This window comes from Bipolaris oryzae, assembly GCF_000523455.1.
Source record: "Bipolaris oryzae ATCC 44560 unplaced genomic scaffold scaffold_10, whole genome shotgun sequence".
NCBI lineage: Eukaryota > Fungi > Ascomycota > Dothideomycetes > Pleosporales > Pleosporaceae > Bipolaris > Bipolaris oryzae.
The window spans coordinates 263492-280199 of NW_006911286.1; the positions used below are offsets into that span (position 1 = coordinate 263492).

At 51.2% G+C, this 16708-nt stretch overlaps 8 protein-coding genes across 8 annotated transcripts; 4 read left to right on the forward strand and 4 right to left on the reverse strand.

The window, feature by feature from the left end:
- Nucleotide 1: 1 nt before the first annotated feature.
- Nucleotides 2–1008, forward strand: COCMIDRAFT_83621 (uncharacterized protein; the record flags this gene model as incomplete). Its single annotated transcript, XM_007685513.1, has 2 exons — nt 2–482; nt 788–1008. 2 exons carry the CDS (start codon nt 2–4, stop codon nt 1006–1008), a joined length of 702 nt encoding a protein of 233 aa, XP_007683703.1.
- Nucleotides 1009–2495: 1487 nt separating this feature from the next.
- Nucleotides 2496–4559, reverse strand: COCMIDRAFT_1482 (uncharacterized protein; the record flags this gene model as incomplete). Its single annotated transcript, XM_007685432.1, has 6 exons — nt 2496–3425; nt 3516–3653; nt 3706–4193; nt 4244–4390; nt 4449–4454; nt 4505–4559. 6 exons carry the CDS (start codon nt 4557–4559, stop codon nt 2496–2498), a joined length of 1764 nt encoding a protein of 587 aa, XP_007683622.1.
- A 1973-nt stretch (nt 4560–6532) lies between these two features.
- COCMIDRAFT_83642 (uncharacterized protein) lies at nt 6533–8012 on the reverse strand (the record flags this gene model as incomplete). The annotated part of the gene is made up of 3 exons (XM_007685514.1): nt 6533–7523; nt 7605–7641; nt 7709–8012. 3 exons carry the CDS (start codon nt 8010–8012, stop codon nt 6533–6535), a joined length of 1332 nt encoding a protein of 443 aa, XP_007683704.1.
- A 204-nt stretch (nt 8013–8216) lies between these two features.
- On the reverse strand, nt 8217–8738 carry COCMIDRAFT_83573 (uncharacterized protein; the record flags this gene model as incomplete). The annotated part of the gene is made up of 1 exon (XM_007685515.1): nt 8217–8738. One exon carries the CDS (start codon nt 8736–8738, stop codon nt 8217–8219), a length of 522 nt encoding a protein of 173 aa, XP_007683705.1.
- A 327-nt stretch (nt 8739–9065) lies between these two features.
- On the forward strand, nt 9066–10217 carry COCMIDRAFT_32873 (uncharacterized protein; the record flags this gene model as incomplete). Its single annotated transcript, XM_007685465.1, has 1 exon — nt 9066–10217. One exon carries the CDS (start codon nt 9066–9068, stop codon nt 10215–10217), a length of 1152 nt encoding a protein of 383 aa, XP_007683655.1.
- A 314-nt stretch (nt 10218–10531) lies between these two features.
- On the reverse strand, nt 10532–11893 carry COCMIDRAFT_22633 (uncharacterized protein; the record flags this gene model as incomplete). Its single annotated transcript, XM_007685445.1, has 1 exon — nt 10532–11893. The coding sequence occupies one exon, from the start codon at nt 11891–11893 to the stop codon at nt 10532–10534; it is 1362 nt and encodes a 453-aa protein (XP_007683635.1).
- Nucleotides 11894–12069: 176 nt separating this feature from the next.
- Nucleotides 12070–13559, forward strand: COCMIDRAFT_22634 (uncharacterized protein; the record flags this gene model as incomplete). The annotated part of the gene is made up of 2 exons (XM_007685446.1): nt 12070–12501; nt 12555–13559. 2 exons carry the CDS (start codon nt 12070–12072, stop codon nt 13557–13559), a joined length of 1437 nt encoding a protein of 478 aa, XP_007683636.1.
- Nucleotides 13560–13904: 345 nt separating this feature from the next.
- COCMIDRAFT_83531 (uncharacterized protein) lies at nt 13905–15943 on the forward strand (the record flags this gene model as incomplete). The annotated part of the gene is made up of 2 exons (XM_007685516.1): nt 13905–15626; nt 15686–15943. 2 exons carry the CDS (start codon nt 13905–13907, stop codon nt 15941–15943), a joined length of 1980 nt encoding a protein of 659 aa, XP_007683706.1.
- Nucleotides 15944–16708: the final 765 nt, after the last annotated feature.

Genomic DNA, 16708 nt, shown 5'->3' on the forward strand with positions numbered 1-16708 from the left:
AATGACAATCCTCACCAACTTCCTCCTCCTGCCCCTCACCCTCCTCACCACCCTCACCATATCCACCACCGCCCAAACCCCCAAATCCCGTACCCTCCACCCGGAACTCAACGCCGCCCTGCGCACCGCCGCCACATCCTTTGACCGCGCAGCCCTCCTCCCTTCCTCGTCAGACTGGACCTACGACTTCACCGCGCACCCCAACTACGACTCCCCAACCGGCGCCGTCATCAACGCCGACGCCGCCACTTTCCCTGCCGTCACCGGCCTGGGATCTAGCGTAGCGTTGCTGAAGTTGGCACCGTGCGGCATGCTGCCCCCGCATTTGCATCCGCGGGCTACTAACATAGTGACTGCGATTACGGGGAATACGACGACGTGGATGATTGGGGAGAATGGGGTGGGCGTTAGGAGGGTCGAGCTACTGCCGATGATGGTGACGGTGTTTCCGCAAGCGAGTTTGCACATGATGCAGAATAATGGTATGTTCTCTATTTCCTTTTTTTTCCAAATTCATCTTTGTACACTGGCTATTCGCTTTGGCCATGTTCTTGCTGTTGTTGTTGGCCATATATTTAGTATGGAGCATCTACATACTTCCTAATATGGAAAGTACTGTTGTTGTTGTTTTTTTGGGTAAAGTTGGTGGCGGCGGTTTACTCATCACAAACTCCACCCATCCCCTTCCTTCCCTTTGCGGAAAAAAAAGGATTACTACTAACTCGTAGTTCTCCTGCTTTTACTCATAGAGGCCTTTTTGCAAATACCGACTGATTCCTAAATATAGACTGCGAACCCTCGCTCCTCATCTCCTCGCTCAACAGCGATGACAGCGGCACTCTCAATATCTTGCCTAGCTTGTGGTCTGTACCCCAAGACATCATTGGCGCAGGCTTCGGCAACGACGCCTTCAACGCCGCGGATGTCGGCAAGGATATCCCCGCCGTAGGAACCGGCGCTATTATCGGGAGTGCGGAGTGTAAGAAGCGATGTGGTATCTCGACATGAGTTATGAGAAGGGGGGGGGGGGGTAAGAGGGGAGATGTCTATGCTAGGGTTTTGAATGGGAAACATACATTGTGGCATCTCTGTGTTGTATCGTCGTTCTTTTCGGGATTTTGCTTTTTAGCTTCTGGAAACAAAGTCGCTGGTTGTTCTTCGTTGGGGAAAAAGCGAAAAAGAAAAATATGTCAATGCGATTGAATGCCGCGGTTCTTTCGTCTCGGGAGAAAAAGAAAGCAAGAAAAAACAAAGTGTCAATGCGATCGGGCTTTTTTCTTGCCGCCGGCTGCTACTTTCTTTTTTTTCTTTGAGGTGTAAAACGGTTATGTGGCGTTCTGATGCAAGAAGCATGGTAGGGGCCAGGTGGTGACAAAAGCAATGCTTACGATGAAGAGAGAAAAAAAGAATAACGATTTATAACGCTTACCAAATGTGAACTTCTCGATTCTTTTCTGTGTTCTCGTCCTGAATCTTTATTTATAATTCAAGCGCGTCTGACATCCCCACCCTCATCATCTTCTCATATTCCACCATGATCATCGACCTACACATCCTAGTTCGGACTTTTTCGCTTAGTATAGGATCGCCGAGTGATGGGCTAACAGGGTTACATTCCTTAGGTTATGTAGAGAGAATATGCGTTTCTGAATTGCTGGGGTTAACAAAATGTGTTGTAGGTGCTACCACTGCATGATGGTATCTGCGTGTACGAGGATCGAGCGGGGTTGGTGTTTTGGAGTGTGATGGTCTTGGGAGAGATGGGGGATGACAAGGCCAATGGTAGGAATTGAGAGTGAGAAGCAAGTCAGAGATGTTTACTATAGAAGTTGTGGTAGTTGCAGTTATATTTATGGGTTGCAGGCTGCATCGTATAGAGTGTATATTGGTATATTTGCTTACATGGTAGTCTACAATGAGCTCATTGGAAACAGGACAAACCCGGCCACATAAGTTTGTGCCATCCATCTCATCACAAGCGCACAACTGCCTCTTGCGAACGACATTGGAAAATATCAAGACAATGTTACCATGTCATTATCGGAGCGTGTTGAGAATTACTCTACTGGCCCTCCTCTTGTACGTCCACAATCCCACCACATTGCTAAAGGAAAGTTCTAGCCTCACCCTTCATGCTTTCTACGGGCCGGGGGGTTGCGCCATCTCAGACATTGGCCCGTCCGGCACCGTACCCGCCGTGGCTTATCTGTGCCGAGACGGTCTAGGTACAGAGCAAAAGCGTCAGCACTCGAACCATTAACACAAAAGCCACGTGATTTATATTCCGCCCCCAAAATGCGTATAGGGCTGATAAACCCATATGCAGTAGGCCTGCACGTAAGAATGTGAGTGAGACCAAGTTTTTGTCATGCATCCACTAGGCCAAATTCCGACCGGCCGCGGCTCGGCACCAATCTCCATAGTCAGACTGCCACCCGAACGGATCGGAACGTGTTGGTCGCTTCTTTTTCATTTGAGTTTCAAGACCATGCCCTTCAAGTCGCTTCCCCTGAGGTCCTAAAATTGGAGAAAGCAAGACCTGGTCCTTCCCCGGAAAGTTTAGAAGACATGTGAGTAATGACTTCGTCTGACCAACGAAATGCATCGACCTGCTGGTAGTCAAGGAGAGAGTTCAACCCTCTGACTATCCACTCTTTAACATCCTGTGCACAAAACTCATATGCAACGACAAAACTAAGGCCTGTGTGAAACGCGCCTATTGGTCTGCTAGCCCATGCGTCTTCCCATGTCTTGCAGATTTCGAGAGCGATATACTGGCATTCGAATTGCATCTCGTATACGCTTCGATCGAAGGGCGGCAGGAGTCGCATTAGAATCTTGTTCGTCAGGATAACGACAGACCAGAAGCAGTTGTATGCGGTCATATCCCGCCAATGGTTGAAGTGGTATACTGTGCGTACAGGGCTGTCCTTTTCGCTGGGTTCTTTCTCGGATGCAACGGTCCCGTTTCTGAGTTTTGCATCCATGTGTTCGCCCAGGGTACGAAGGGCATCCTTGAGGCTGCGTACTTTTTGCAGTAAGGCAGCACGTGCAGGATCGTATGGACAGGCATATGAGTTTGGATCGACTGGATAGGATGCATCGATGGGCTGTAGTTCGTCCAGAAATTCCATATCATCAAAAGATCCAGAGGAAAAGTCAAGCGATGGGGGAGTCTCGGATGAAGACTTTTGCGATTGACCACTCGAGTCAAAATTGAGGCCCGAGGTGCGTGAAAGTTGAAAGACACGTTGGTCACCTAAATCTTTCAGCTCGTTGAAGATCCCTGGCAACTCTGCCATATATTGCATCAAATCGGTGTTTAAGCAATCATCGAATCCAAGTCCCGTCTTGTCAAAAGCTATCTCTCGCCAGCCGGGTGAGGCAAGGAAGCACGGTTTGCGTTCGTACATGCAAGTAATAATCTGTCCATGTGTCAGCTGAGAACATGATGTATCTCGGTCGGAGCTATGGGATAAAGTGGCTCTGTCCGTGGAGTATGTAGGTCGACATACAATTCCGCCTCGGTTGAAGCGTAGCATTTCTTTTGTAAACCTGTCATGATATCTCCCGGGACCTTGCAGTTCCATCAATCGCCCAGCGCCGCCTACATGGGTCAAATATCGATTCCCTGTCCTGGGTCCTGCGAACGCCTGGTGGTGTAAGTATGGTTACCAAGATAAAATCTGGCCAAGCAGATCTTACCTCAACCAGACCCAAGAGTATCGATGCGCAAAGTGTCTCGGGTGATAAACCAAGCTGTGGGTGCTCGAGGCATGTTTGTAGTGTCTTGATGGCTCGGATATAGAGTTCAGGAGAAACAATCTCATTCGCGGCCTTCTTGTAGACCAACGATGTATGGACGTTGACGAGGACAGTAACGGCGGCGTCAAGCGCAGGATTATGTCCAATTCTAGCCGGAACTTCTTGAATGAAGGATCCAAAGACGGACATTCGATGTCCAGCACTCCCGGTTCTCGTGGCTGCGATCAAGGCATGCGCGAGCTGCTGATCTTGTGACGGCGACGGGTATCTTGGGAAGGCTGACTTGGGCGGGCTCAACCCCGCTGAGATTGAGCGCGGGGACCTTTTTCGAGGCGTCGAACCGCTTTGCGAAATCCTGAACTTGTGAACCACTGAGCCATTTTCGGCGAACTTTTCGTTCAATTGCGTCAAGCGGTTGTGCCCTTGATCTATGGATTTCTGTGAATATATGGCCTTGGTTTCGATTAGTATAGCATACCTGGCGGTGCACTGGCTTCATCGCCAGCGAACCTTGTAGAGTTTGCGTTAAACCTGGGACCGAGGTCTCTGAAGGTGTGTCGAGCTGGGGGACCTGGGCACGACTTGCCGTTCTTTTGGCAGTTTACGCAAGCTGGCCAGGTCTCATCTTGTTCATCATTAGCTAGGGTGCTCGAGTCGGGCCCAAGCCATGGAGCTAGCCTTACCGCACTCTAGCAATAGTCAGAAGAAGCCCGCGCGGAGGAGAGATCCGGCGACTTACTAATTTTCCTTTTCCGGCAGATGAGGCACCCCGTGCTTTTGGGGACGCCGACCATACTTTACAGTTGGCGCACCTATCGAGGACTGGGAACACGTCGGGTCAGTAATCCGATGGGTGGTGGGATGAAGCCGTGGAATTAATAAAGACATGAGAAGGTGAATTCAAAGCATTCGCGGTCGACGCACATGAATAGCCATCTGGCGGTTGGACGATGCTGTGTATGAAGTATGCGAGATATCCGTATCCACTACGCTTCTTGGACAAGCTTCCACATTGTGGCTGCGGGCAGGGCTTAGTGCAACAGGGCTGGGTTTTCACATCCTGGACTGGCGGTGGGCGTTTGGTGGAAGATGAAGCTTGCCGACTCACGTGTTCGCAGCATGAAGCCCAAGGGGGCTAGACCTGACGCGTATACGACCGGGGCGCGATTGATTGGCCGGGCTGGATATGACGTTGGGGAGACTGAGAGTGGTCTCGGATAGTGTCGTGACTGCGGCGAGGCTAGAAAGACGGCCGAAGACGGTGCGTGAGCCGGTCAGATGGCCTGTGTTCACTGGAGCAAAGTGTGGACGAACGACGGAAGGCCCGACTGCAAGGGCAGCGACAGCCACGGCCAAGCCCAAATGCCCCAGACACCAACCGCAGCACACCCTATGGCATTTCCAAGTTCGTGATGAAGCATTAATACACACATACACGCCCACTCCCGACCCCTCGGCTTCTCCGCTGGCGCCCCGTCTGCTTACCATCCCCTTTCCCCGCTGCTAGAGCCCACACTATACGATATCCATGGACCGCAAGCCATCATCTTGTGACTCCCACACCGTACAAGATCGTCGCTGCTCCCCCGCGCCCAAGGCGGACATGGAAGACTAGTATGGCAAAAGGAGCCTCATATGCTATTCGCGCGGAGATATATGTTCAAAGCCACCGCCGTTTCCAACGTCTGCCACTTTACCGACGGGCAGTCCGGCCGCCACAGACGCAACCAAAATGATGTAAGAGGGGCCCTACTGCCGCTGGTAGGGCTGATAAGATATCTGCAGCCTAATTCTGCAACTGAGTGGCAGGTACGAGCCCTCTATGCGTTGTCCACCAGCAGTCGTAGTCCATCGGTGTGCATTGAGGCGAAGTACAGCGATAGTAGCTATACGCACATCTAACTAACCTCCTCCACCGCCTTATACTACGAATCTCGGTTGCTGCTTGCTTTTGCGTACGGCGTATCGCTACTCCAACAGTTTAACCGCGCTCGTGATCCGGAAAGTCTGCCTACCATACTATCCGCGGGAGGATCGTGGCAATGTCTAGTCGCCTTCGCGGTCGCCGTTACATATCTCCTTATTCCCGGCCCGCACACAGCCCTACTCCTGTAGCACGCAGTTTAAGACCCGGCCATATCAGCGATATATGCTCCAAAGGGCCGATTGTGACAGACAGACGCTATTGTATGCAATGGTTGCATTTCGACCACATTTTCAGCTACGAACCAATATCGCCATCTCACTTCTGGTCACTGCCGATTCTACCACCCAGGGCCTCGCCGCAGCATTAGCGCCCAAGGGATAAGCTTGCTGACCCTCCTGCAAATGATCAACCAATGATTATCATCCAGTAGTTGCACATTTAATTTACTTAAGCCAGGGGGTTGAGCATATCACAACCATGAATTGTATGATCCACCCACACAAGCCCCTTCCTAATGGTAGTATACCCACTCTTTCCCCTCTGTATTATCTAGCGTATTTTCTGTGCTCATCAAGCTGTATAGATTCTGACAAAGCATACCGTGACTGAATCGACCCTTCTAACATGCCAGCTCAGGGTATCTTCAGATACAAAATTGTCCACGCTTTACGAGACCCATGTACCGAATACGCCCCTTTCAAAACTAGCTAGTCCAGGCCTCGGTGAAAAGGCTAGCAAGAAACATACACTCGAGCCGGGCCTTTCGCTGCGACCAGATACCCCCACATGCGTCATCCATCTCGTCGGTGGCGGCGGTAAGCAGCCCAGATGCTTTGGTGCTTATCCTTCCATGTCATCTTCCTCTTCACTCCCGGCCTTCTTCTTAGCAGCCTTCTTGCTCTTAGGCTTCGCGTCTTTGGCCGTCTTTCTTTGTACTTGGTCACCAACACGCTCACGTTCACCAGCGCCTTCATCTTGAAGACGTGCACTCAGTGTCTTGAACTCCTCAGAGTCAATATCCATACCAACAAGGCTTTCCAGCATCTTGATCTCTCGGGCCCAGACACCCTTGTCCTCGACCTTCTTTCCATTCTTGTCGGTCACATCAATGGGTGTCTCGAGAACCATGGGAAGACCGTGAAAGCGCTCATCATTCATGAGATTATGGAAGGATTCGAGGCCAAGATAGCCAGTACCGATGCGGGCATGAAGGTCACGGTGGCTTGACAAAGGAGCCTTACTGTCGTTGATGTGGAAGGCCTTGAGATACTCCAAACCGATCTCCTCGTCAAACTTCTTCATCGTTTCAGCATATGCTTCAGGGGTGCGAAGGTCATAGCCAGCGGCGAAGATGTGGCAGGTGTCTAAGCAAACCCCTACACGAGTCTTATCATCGACACGCTTGATGATGGCTGCGAGATCTGAAAAGGTGCCACCAATGGTGTTGCCAAGGGTTGCCATCGTCTCAAGAACGGTAACAACTTTGCCAGTCTCTGGGTCTGCATGGGCCTTGTTGAGATTCTCAGCAATGATCCGGATGCCTTCTTCGTGGGTGGTTGCGTTAGCATTGCCTGGATGAAAGTTATAATACCGAATGCCGAGCCTATGGCAACGCGTCAAGTCGTTGAGGAAAGAGTCATAAGCCTGTTTCTTGCGTGCAGGATCCGGATGTGCGAGGTTGACCAGGTATGAACCATGAGGTAAGCAGCACTCTGCAGCGTCTATGCTGTGGTCTTTGCACCACTGGACGAAGAATTGTGCATGCTCTGGGTCCATATCCACCGTTTCCCATTTGCGTTGGTTCTTCATGAACATAGCAAAGGCGTTACCACTAGCAATGTCAGTTCTAGTCATATACTGTATGCGCCTGCACAAGGGGTGACTTCTGAAGTGGAAAAAGTAGAGTACTTACCCAATATGTACGACGTTGATGATAGCATTGTGTACGCCTAGAATGGGATTCGGTTCATATCAGCCGGTGTTCTGATCAAAACTCAAGGGACGAGCAGAACTAACCTCCGGCAATGCTTACGTGGGCGCCAACTCGCAGCTTGATATCCTTGGTACGCTCTGCAATGGGTGGAAGTATCTTTGCCGGCTTGGCCTTGGATTTAGTGACCTTTTTAGGTTTGTCTTCATCGACGTCTTCGGCCTTCTTTTTCATGGATTTGACGATCTTCTTGGTAATTTTTGTGTCTTCAACTGTGTCGCCGTCACTGGGCTTGACATCTGCACCGGACTCTTGAGCAACCACCTTCTTGGTTCGTTTCGAGGCTTTCTTGGGCTTGCCTTCGCTGCTGTCATTCTGTTGATCGACCATCTCGTCGTCAGTTTCCTGCTCGTATTTCACCTTCTTTGTTGCACGCTTGCTAGTTCGAGGTGAATTGGAGGCAACTGCAACAAACCCCTCTACCTCGGTATATTGGGCTATGGTCTTTGTTGTACGCGAATTTGTCTCCGCCTTTCTCTTCCTGCCCTTTTGTGTGGACTGAACGACAGTAACAGATTCGGTCACTATGTTCATTTAGTCAGAAATGGATGAAAGTAAGAAGCCGGGCATAGTACCTTCGAGTGGCTTAGCCATAGTGTGTGATCTTTGAAGATTATTGCTGATTGCAGTCGGAGTTTGTGAGCCGGTCAAGACCGATGATATAGTGGAGAAGCAATTGAAGGAATGCCCAAGATTATGAGGCGGAGGGCCGGTGGTTTGAGTAAAAGGAGCGAGTGGTAATGAGCGAAAGCGGTGGCGACAAGGTAAACAGCTCAATGGGCCCCTGAAAGCATTTGCGGACCAATTTCCGGGTGACGTTCGGCCTGGGCGTGTCAAAGCGGGCTTTGCTTTACCAAAGGCAGGTCCACGTGGTTTTTCGTGTAGAAACGGAGTCTGGAGCCAGCAATTGCTGTTTGTATCCGGAAAGGCTGAGTAGGAGCGCGGCTTTGGGGACGGGTGGTGCAGGAGAGAGCGAGTGTGTACGAAGACTGCAAAAGAGCGACAACGAAGCGAGTGTAAAATAGAAGTTTTGATGTTTACATAGTCTGTCCTCATATAGAAGTAATGAAGGATGTGCGGATTTGATGCGACTGTAGAAGGAAAGATGCAACAGACGTCATTGGCAAGGGACGCGTTCAGTAGAAACGCGGGCTCACATGCGCTGCTTAACCCCGCGTTAAGTCCGCAATACCCAAAAAATTATCCCCACATCCAACAGCCGACACCAACTTGTTACCAGCAGCGTCACATCCTCACGTCGACTAGAGACGCCTAGTAGACCAAAAAATTGTTTCGCATATATTTCTGAAATAGAACTCAACTCACTACGACCGCTATAAACCCCGCCGACGACACTCCAGAACCTACCCACAATCACCCAAGATGCCGAAAGCAAAGCAAAAGCGCAGCAAAGGCGCTGACAACAATTCGTCGCCCTACTCAAAACCAACGTCGGCTAAAGCGGCAGCGGCGCATTCGATCTTCAAGATGGACAAGGACCTCGGCCAGCATATCCTCAAAAACCCCGGTGTCGCAACGGCCATTGTCCAAAAAGCTCACCTCAAGCAAAGCGATCACGTCCTGGAAGTCGGTCCCGGTACCGGCAACTTGACAGTTCTGATACTCAAGGCGGTGAAGCAAGTGACGGCCGTAGAAATGGATCCGCGAATGGCAGCAGAATTGACAAAGCGAGTACAAGGCTCACCGGAAGAAAAGAGACTGACAATACGGCTGGGCGATGTGATCAAGGCCGAACTCCCACGATTCGACGTGTGCATCAGTAACACACCATACCAAATCAGTTCGCCTCTGGTATTCAAACTACTCGCGCTGCAACATCCCCCGCGCTGCTGCGTACTCATGTTCCAGCGCGAATTCGCCATGCGCCTATTCGCGCGACCCGGCGAAAAACTTTACTCCCGTCTCTCCGTCAACGTGCAAATGTGGTCCAAAGTCTCGCATGTCATGAAAGTCGGGCGCAACAACTTCAATCCCCCTCCCCAAGTCGAAAGCAACGTCGTGCGCATCGAGCCCAAGAACCCGCGCCCACAAATCGCATACGAGGAGTGGGACGGTCTGCTACGAATCTGCTTCGTCCGAAAGAACAGAACGCTGCGCGCTAGTTTCATGGGTACCGCAGCTGTCCTCGAACTCCTCGCTAGTAACTACCGTCTCTACTGCGCGCAAAACGACATCCCCGTCGACGACACCCCGCTCGATCCCAGTGAAATCACCGCGACCGAAGAGACCGAAACCATGGATGTCGACGACGAATTCAAGGGCTTTTCTGATCCTGACGACCCAGACGATGAACTTCCTGATTTCTTCAAGCAGCTTCAGGCTGAGAGCAAGAAGAGCAAGAACGGGGCGAATCGCAAGCGCAAGGGTAGGCTCGCAGAGCTTGTCCGGGAGAAGGTTAGGAAGGTGCTTGAGGATGAAACGCAGCTGGCTGATAAGCGAGCGCGGTTGTGTGATGAGGCTGATTTCTTGAAGCTACTGTATGCATTTAACCAAGAGGGTATACATTTTAGCTAAATGGGCAGCTGGAAGTGGACTGGGGGAGAAGCAAGGTGTGGCATTGCATGGCGTTTTGGGATGCTTTTATCAAGCACAATGGCGTTCTGGCTGGAAGCTCTTTTTTATGCTGAAGAAAAAGGCACGATCTGGGTGTTGATGTATGCGTTGGGACGTTGCGTTTCCTCATATGACGTAGAGAAAAAGGACGGGCAAGATCACCTACTCGGTATTTGAGCAATAGTATGGGGTATCTAAAACTACCTACTTCATTATCTCTGATTCTATTCTCTTTCTGCTCATCGTTCTTCATGTCTGGAAAAACCAGCTTACGCTCAAGTCTCAGCGAAAGAATTCGGAGGCAAAGTATCATGCTCGTAACCGTTACTTTCCTCCTGCTTAATCCCGTTCTCGACGATCGTCTCCTCATGCCCATTTGATTTTTCTTCTTCTTTATCATCTCCGCCTTCTCTCGGTCTCCATAACCTCACAGTACGATCTAGTCCCGCGCTAGCAATCAGTTTTTCGGTCGGATGCGTGTGAACGCTCAATACGGCGTCCGAATGGCCTTCGAGCCGTTGAAGTATGTTTTTGCTACTCACGTCCCATAGGACGACACTGTTGTCTTCACTGCCAGATGCTATGAAAGCATATTCCTGGCCAGCCTCACGATCGCCGTATGTACCAAAAGTACCCAAAAGCGAATACTTCTTGTTTGTGTGTCCCTGGTACGTCTTTACACACTTGCCTTTCCCTTCAATATAATTCCATAGCCGTATGCAGGAATCCAGTGTCCAGGCTAGGATATACTTTCCATTGGGTGAAAAAATGACCGAAGAAACGGGTGCATTATCTTCGTGGACGAGGGTGCGGAGACATTGACCGGTCGCTGTGTCCCAGACACGGATTAAGCCGTCGTGTGAGCACGAGACGATGAGCGTGCCGTCGCGAACAAAATCGACGCCGCCGACCGGGTCGCTATGTGCGGGAAGGGAGCGCATGACTCGGGCGGCGCGCACATCCCAGAGGTACACTGCTTCATCGTAGGAGCCAGAGACAAGCATATTGCCCTTTGGACTGAACGCTATGCTGTATATATAGTTGTGGTGACCAATGAACGGAATAGGATGTGCCAATCCAGTTGCTGTATCCCACAACCGTATACTCTTGTCGTCTGAGCCACTTGCGAGAATCTTGGAGTCTAGCGACCAGCATATTGTGCTGACACCGGCGAGGTGACCTTCGAGCGTGTGTTCAAGTACGCCGGTCTTGGCATCCCAGATCTTGATGGTGCAATCCGCAGACGCAGAGGCCAGCCAGCGGCCATCTGGAGAAAATTTGACACAGGTGATGCCTTTCTTGTGGCCGCGCAGAATCAGGGTGGGAGAGTAGTTTAGGGAGGTCGGTTTTGGTGGTGGTGCAGGAGAAGTGCGTCGTCGCCGGCCTGGCGATGAAGAGTTCGAGCGTGGCGAACGCGACCTCGACCGTGAGTATGACGGCCTTCTGTCTCGGTATTCCCGCTGTTCATCCTCGCTGTTGTCTCTACTATACCGGCGCGCAGGCCGTTCTGCTAACCTGTAGCTTGGAGAAGCATTGTGCGGTGTGTGGGAGGGAGAGCGCTTTCGCGGTCGCTCGTCGTCGTAGGCATCTTCGTCCTGGTGTCGTCTTTTGGGTGAGGGAGATGGTGTGCCGTCCATTGCTGAATGTAGAGGAGCCAGTTGTTTGGTGACGGACTGGGAAAACGCGACGGATCGGCAATATGGGCGTTAGCGTGCGGGCGGTCAGGAGCACCCCTGTAGCATTTCAGGAACTATTTCCCCAGTTGCATCATTGCACGCATACTCCGCTCTTCTCCAGGTAATACATATTCACCATGGCTTCCGAGACCGGCCAGTCACCCTCAAATATCCGCATCCTCTCGCTCAACTGCTGGGGTCTCAAATTCATTTCCAAACTCCGTAACGAGCGTCTTACCGAAATCGGTGTTCAAATCGCCGCTGCAAGTCCGCAGCCAGATATCGTCGGCCTACAGGAGTGTTGGACCCAGGAAGACTACCATGCGATTCGTGAGAAGACGAAGCATATACTGCCATATGGCAAGTTTTACCACAGTGGCATTTTCGGTGGCGGGCTAGTCATCTTGTCTCGATGGCCCATCATTGAGAGCAACATGGTACGCTATCCGCTCAATGGACGACCTGCTGCATTTTACCGTGGAGATTGGTTCGTTGGTAAAGGTGTTGCCTGTGCGAAGATACAAATGGGACCTTCCAGGGGAGATATTGCAGAAGTCTTCTGTACACATGTGTGTTCTCAATGCTCCTGACAAGTATCTGAAATGCACGCTGACATGAATAGCTCCACGCCCCTTATGAAAGCGAGCCTCACGACTCCTACATCTGCCACCGCACGGCCCAAGCATGGGAAATCACAAAGCTCATGCGTGCAGCCGCCGAACGTGGGCACCTTGTAATCGGCATGGGCGACTTCAACATGATTCCGCTATCCCTCGCACACCGTATAATAGAGACGCATTCGCCAGTCCGCGATGTATGGCGCATACTCCATCCTGATTCTTCGATCGGCGCAGCAAAGGACGAGGTTGAACGCCGTCGATGCGTACCAATGCCATCTGCCGAGTTTAATATGACTGTCAACGGCGCAACATGTGACAGCGAATTTAACTCCTGGAGGTGGAACAAGGGACAACAGAGACGTCTTGCCAAGGGTGAAAACGTGCAGATAGATCCTGCCGTCGAAGACCCCAATGCGAAGCGGCTAGATTATATCTTCTACAGCAGTGGAAGATTTCAGAACCCAGAGACAAAGGAAGAGACAGCGGAGTGGGAGCTGAAGGAAGCGAATGTGGGTATGGCAATGCGCCATCCTACATTACACTGCTCTCTTAGTGACCATTTCTCTGTGGAGGCGACGCTGACGAGGACTCCGACTGCTCTGTCAGCTGCTCCGCTGTCTCCTTCGGCCCTGCCTGAACGGTTCCTGCCCATCGAGACTTACGACGAGATCCTAGCTACAACCATGAAGTACGAGGCTAGGGAGCGAGTACAGCGTAAGCTACGAATAGGGCACTTCTTCTACCAACTATCCTTCTCCATTGGGTGCCTGATTGGTGTCTGGTGGTCGCCAAAGAACTATGTTGCTTTCATTTTGATGCTTTTGAGCACCCTAGGGTTCAGTGTGGGCGTCGTTGACGGATTGATGGGGCTGCTGTTCGTTGGTAGCGAGCTCAGGGCACTCAAGGAGTTTGAATGGGAGGTTAGGAATGCCCGGGAGAGGGCGTTGAAGGCAGGATCTAGGAAGACCATCTCTGAGGGTAGCCAGGTGTCAGACGCGTCAGAATAATAATAATAATAATAATAATAATCTAAGATGGAATTGCAATCTAATACAATTATGGTCATCGCAGTGCTGTTGTGTCTCTGTTTCGATAATTGGGAATGACGCGTGCACGTGCTGTTAAAGGAACGCGCGACGGTTGGGTCCTGGCTTGGCTCCTCGATCAACCACGACCCCAAACCTCATCCTTCCGGCCACCATAATTCAGACGTAAACCTCCATCTCTCCGCACGCGCATCCGCCTAATCGCAACAAGTACGCGATTCTAACAGTCATTTTCATCCCCCACCGAATCTCGTACACTGCCCAAACGGCCTTGATTGCACGGTTCGGAAGTCCGCAGCCCTCACGATGAGCGAATCGCAGCCCCAGCAGCAGCAGCAGCCCAACAGCGGCCAGCAGCAACAGCTGCTACGCCCTGACGATATACTCAAGCTTCAATGTCTTCCTGAGGACGAGAAGCAAAAGTATCGCCTGATCATGCAGAATTTCTGGAACATCTGCAACACCCACCAGCAGGGGAGCCAGGAAAATACCAATGCTCGCCAGAAGTTGACAGAATGGTCACAGAAGTTCATTACACGCGAGCGCCAATACAGAGCCAAGATGAAGGCACAGCAACAGCAACAGCAACAACAGGGAAACCAGAACCAGGGACAAGCAAGCCAGTCTAATGCCGCTGGCCAGCAGAACCAGAACCCCGTCAAGCAAGAAGGCGGCCAGGCTCGTGCTGAAAACACCGCGGGGGCAGTCGGCCAACAGCAATCCAACCAAGGCCAAAACCAAGGTCGTGGCCAGGTGGATCCTGCTATAGTAAAGCACGTCCACGAATTCCCCATGCAGGGGCCGTTGACCGGACCTTCGCCGGGCACGCCCGAGTACGAGGTTAAGCTGAAAGAATACCGGACGGGTTACTTGAACATGCTAGCGAAGCAGGCTTCTTTGAACGAGAGTAGAAAGAAACTCATGCAACAACTGAGCGAACGACAAAGCAACGGACAAGATTTGCCACAAGATCTACTCGTGTTGAAGGGCAAGATCGAGAAGGAGCATACCAATATGAGGGCACAAATTGACAAATTTCGAGCTTTGCAGAAGCAATGGAAGGAAGAGCGCGAACAGAACTCGCAGGGCCAGGCACAGGCGCAGACTCAAGGCCAGAACTCAGCACAATCACCGCCGCCATCGCAACAGCAGCAGCAGTCGTCGCAACAACAATCTCAACCCCAGCAGCTTCAAAGACAGCCATCACAGCCTAATATCTCTGCGCAACCTCAGGTAAAAGAGGAGCCTCAGATCAAGGTTGAGGGTGGACAGCCACAGCAGCCGCAACCGCAACCGCAGCAGCAAACGCAGCAACAGCCACAACCTCAGCAGCCCCAGCCCCAACAACAATACAACGTCCAAGGAAACCAAGGGAATCAACAACAACAACCGCCGCAACAGCAGCAGCAACTCAACCAGCAAATGCCACCTTCACTTCCTCAACAACAGCAACAACAGCAGCCTCGGCCACCGGTGCCTCACTCGCAAACAATGCCGCCGAATCAGATGCCGCAATTCGCGCAACAGCAGCAACAAAACTTTCACCAGCAGCAGCGACCACAGATTAACCCTATGCAAGCCAACGCTCACCAGCAGAGCAATTCACCACATCCGCAGTCTGCAACCGGAACCGGTCCGCCAGTTCCACTCTCTCACCAGGCTGCCGTTAGTGCTGCGAACCGATCCTATACCGATCCCCAGCGCACAAACACACCCATGCAGCAAGGCGGACAAGGTGGTAACTTTGGCAGTCGCGAGCGTGAGCAACTGAACAACCCCAAGATGCCGATTCCTCGACATCTGAACGTAACCTCACCACAAGCTGTCCACATGGGTCAATCGCGGCCAACTATGAGTGGCCCTACCAACGGCGCCCCAGGGCCAATGGGTCAGCCCGTCATCCCGCGACCACCGCCCTTCCAGCTCGAAGGCGACGGCGACCGCGTCCTCAGCAAGCGCAAGCTAGACGAGCTTGTCCGCCAAGTCACGGGTGGCTCAGAAGAAGCCCTCACACCAGAAGTCGAAGAGGTAAAGTCTTTTACCTGTCCAACAGCCACTGATCTCGCAACTAACATTCCTTTACCCAGGCCGTTCTCCAGCTCGCAGACGATTTCGTTGACAATGTGATAAGCAACGCCTGCAAGCTCTCTAAACTCCGCGATTCTCCCCAGCTAGACATTCGCGATATCCAGGTCATTCTCGAGCGCAACTATAATATCCGCATCCCGGGCTATGCGTCCGATGAGGTTAGAACTGTGCGCAAGATTGTGCCTGCGCAGGGCTGGGCGGCCAAGATGAATGCGGTTAACGCAGCGAAGGTTATGGGTGGGAAGACGGATTTTTAGGCTGGTGGATTGGAGGGGAGATGTAGGGAGCGAGAGAGGGGGAGGTGAATGATGTCCATGTCTGGAGGGTTATGAGGGTTGCTATATTCTTTTTTAAGGGTGGGGCTATTGATGTCAAGTCAATTGTTTACTCAGTAACATGTCCAAGGCACATGAGGATGGCGATGTAGTCATGTGGAGGTGGTTGCGCCTTGGAGCGATTGAAGAGTTTCTATTTTCTATTATTTACTATGGTCCATGAATCACAGAATACTATCCTTGTCATGTCTTCATTCTGGATAAATTCTAAATGGCACCTGTAGCAATTGCCTCGACGTGCTCAAAAAATAGAATCTGGAGAATAAGTAAAACAACTAATAAGGAAACAAGATATAAGCTTTACAGAGCGATGTACATGTCGTTAACCTTTTGCAATGTTATACGTGCAGCGTGTGGAACATCTTTAAAGATGATATCTAATACATTTCCTAGTCGTCACATATATCCTTATACTAAGATCCTGCCTAAGTAAATTACACCGATCAAGCAAAAAGTAAAAGATTTGCAAAAACATACGACAGCGGGGATTCGCTAGTGGTCACCCACCTAACTACTAATCCGCCGGTAAACTGCTTGTATAGGGCAGATCGGACGGGATGCCTAATTCTCAGTTTCCAATGGTCGTATGTACTCTGTCAGTAAAATTAATATAAATAGATTTGCATGTCAAACGTTTTTGCGGTCCTGGGTCAAGTATCCATAAGTGGGCTCACGTGATGGTATCGA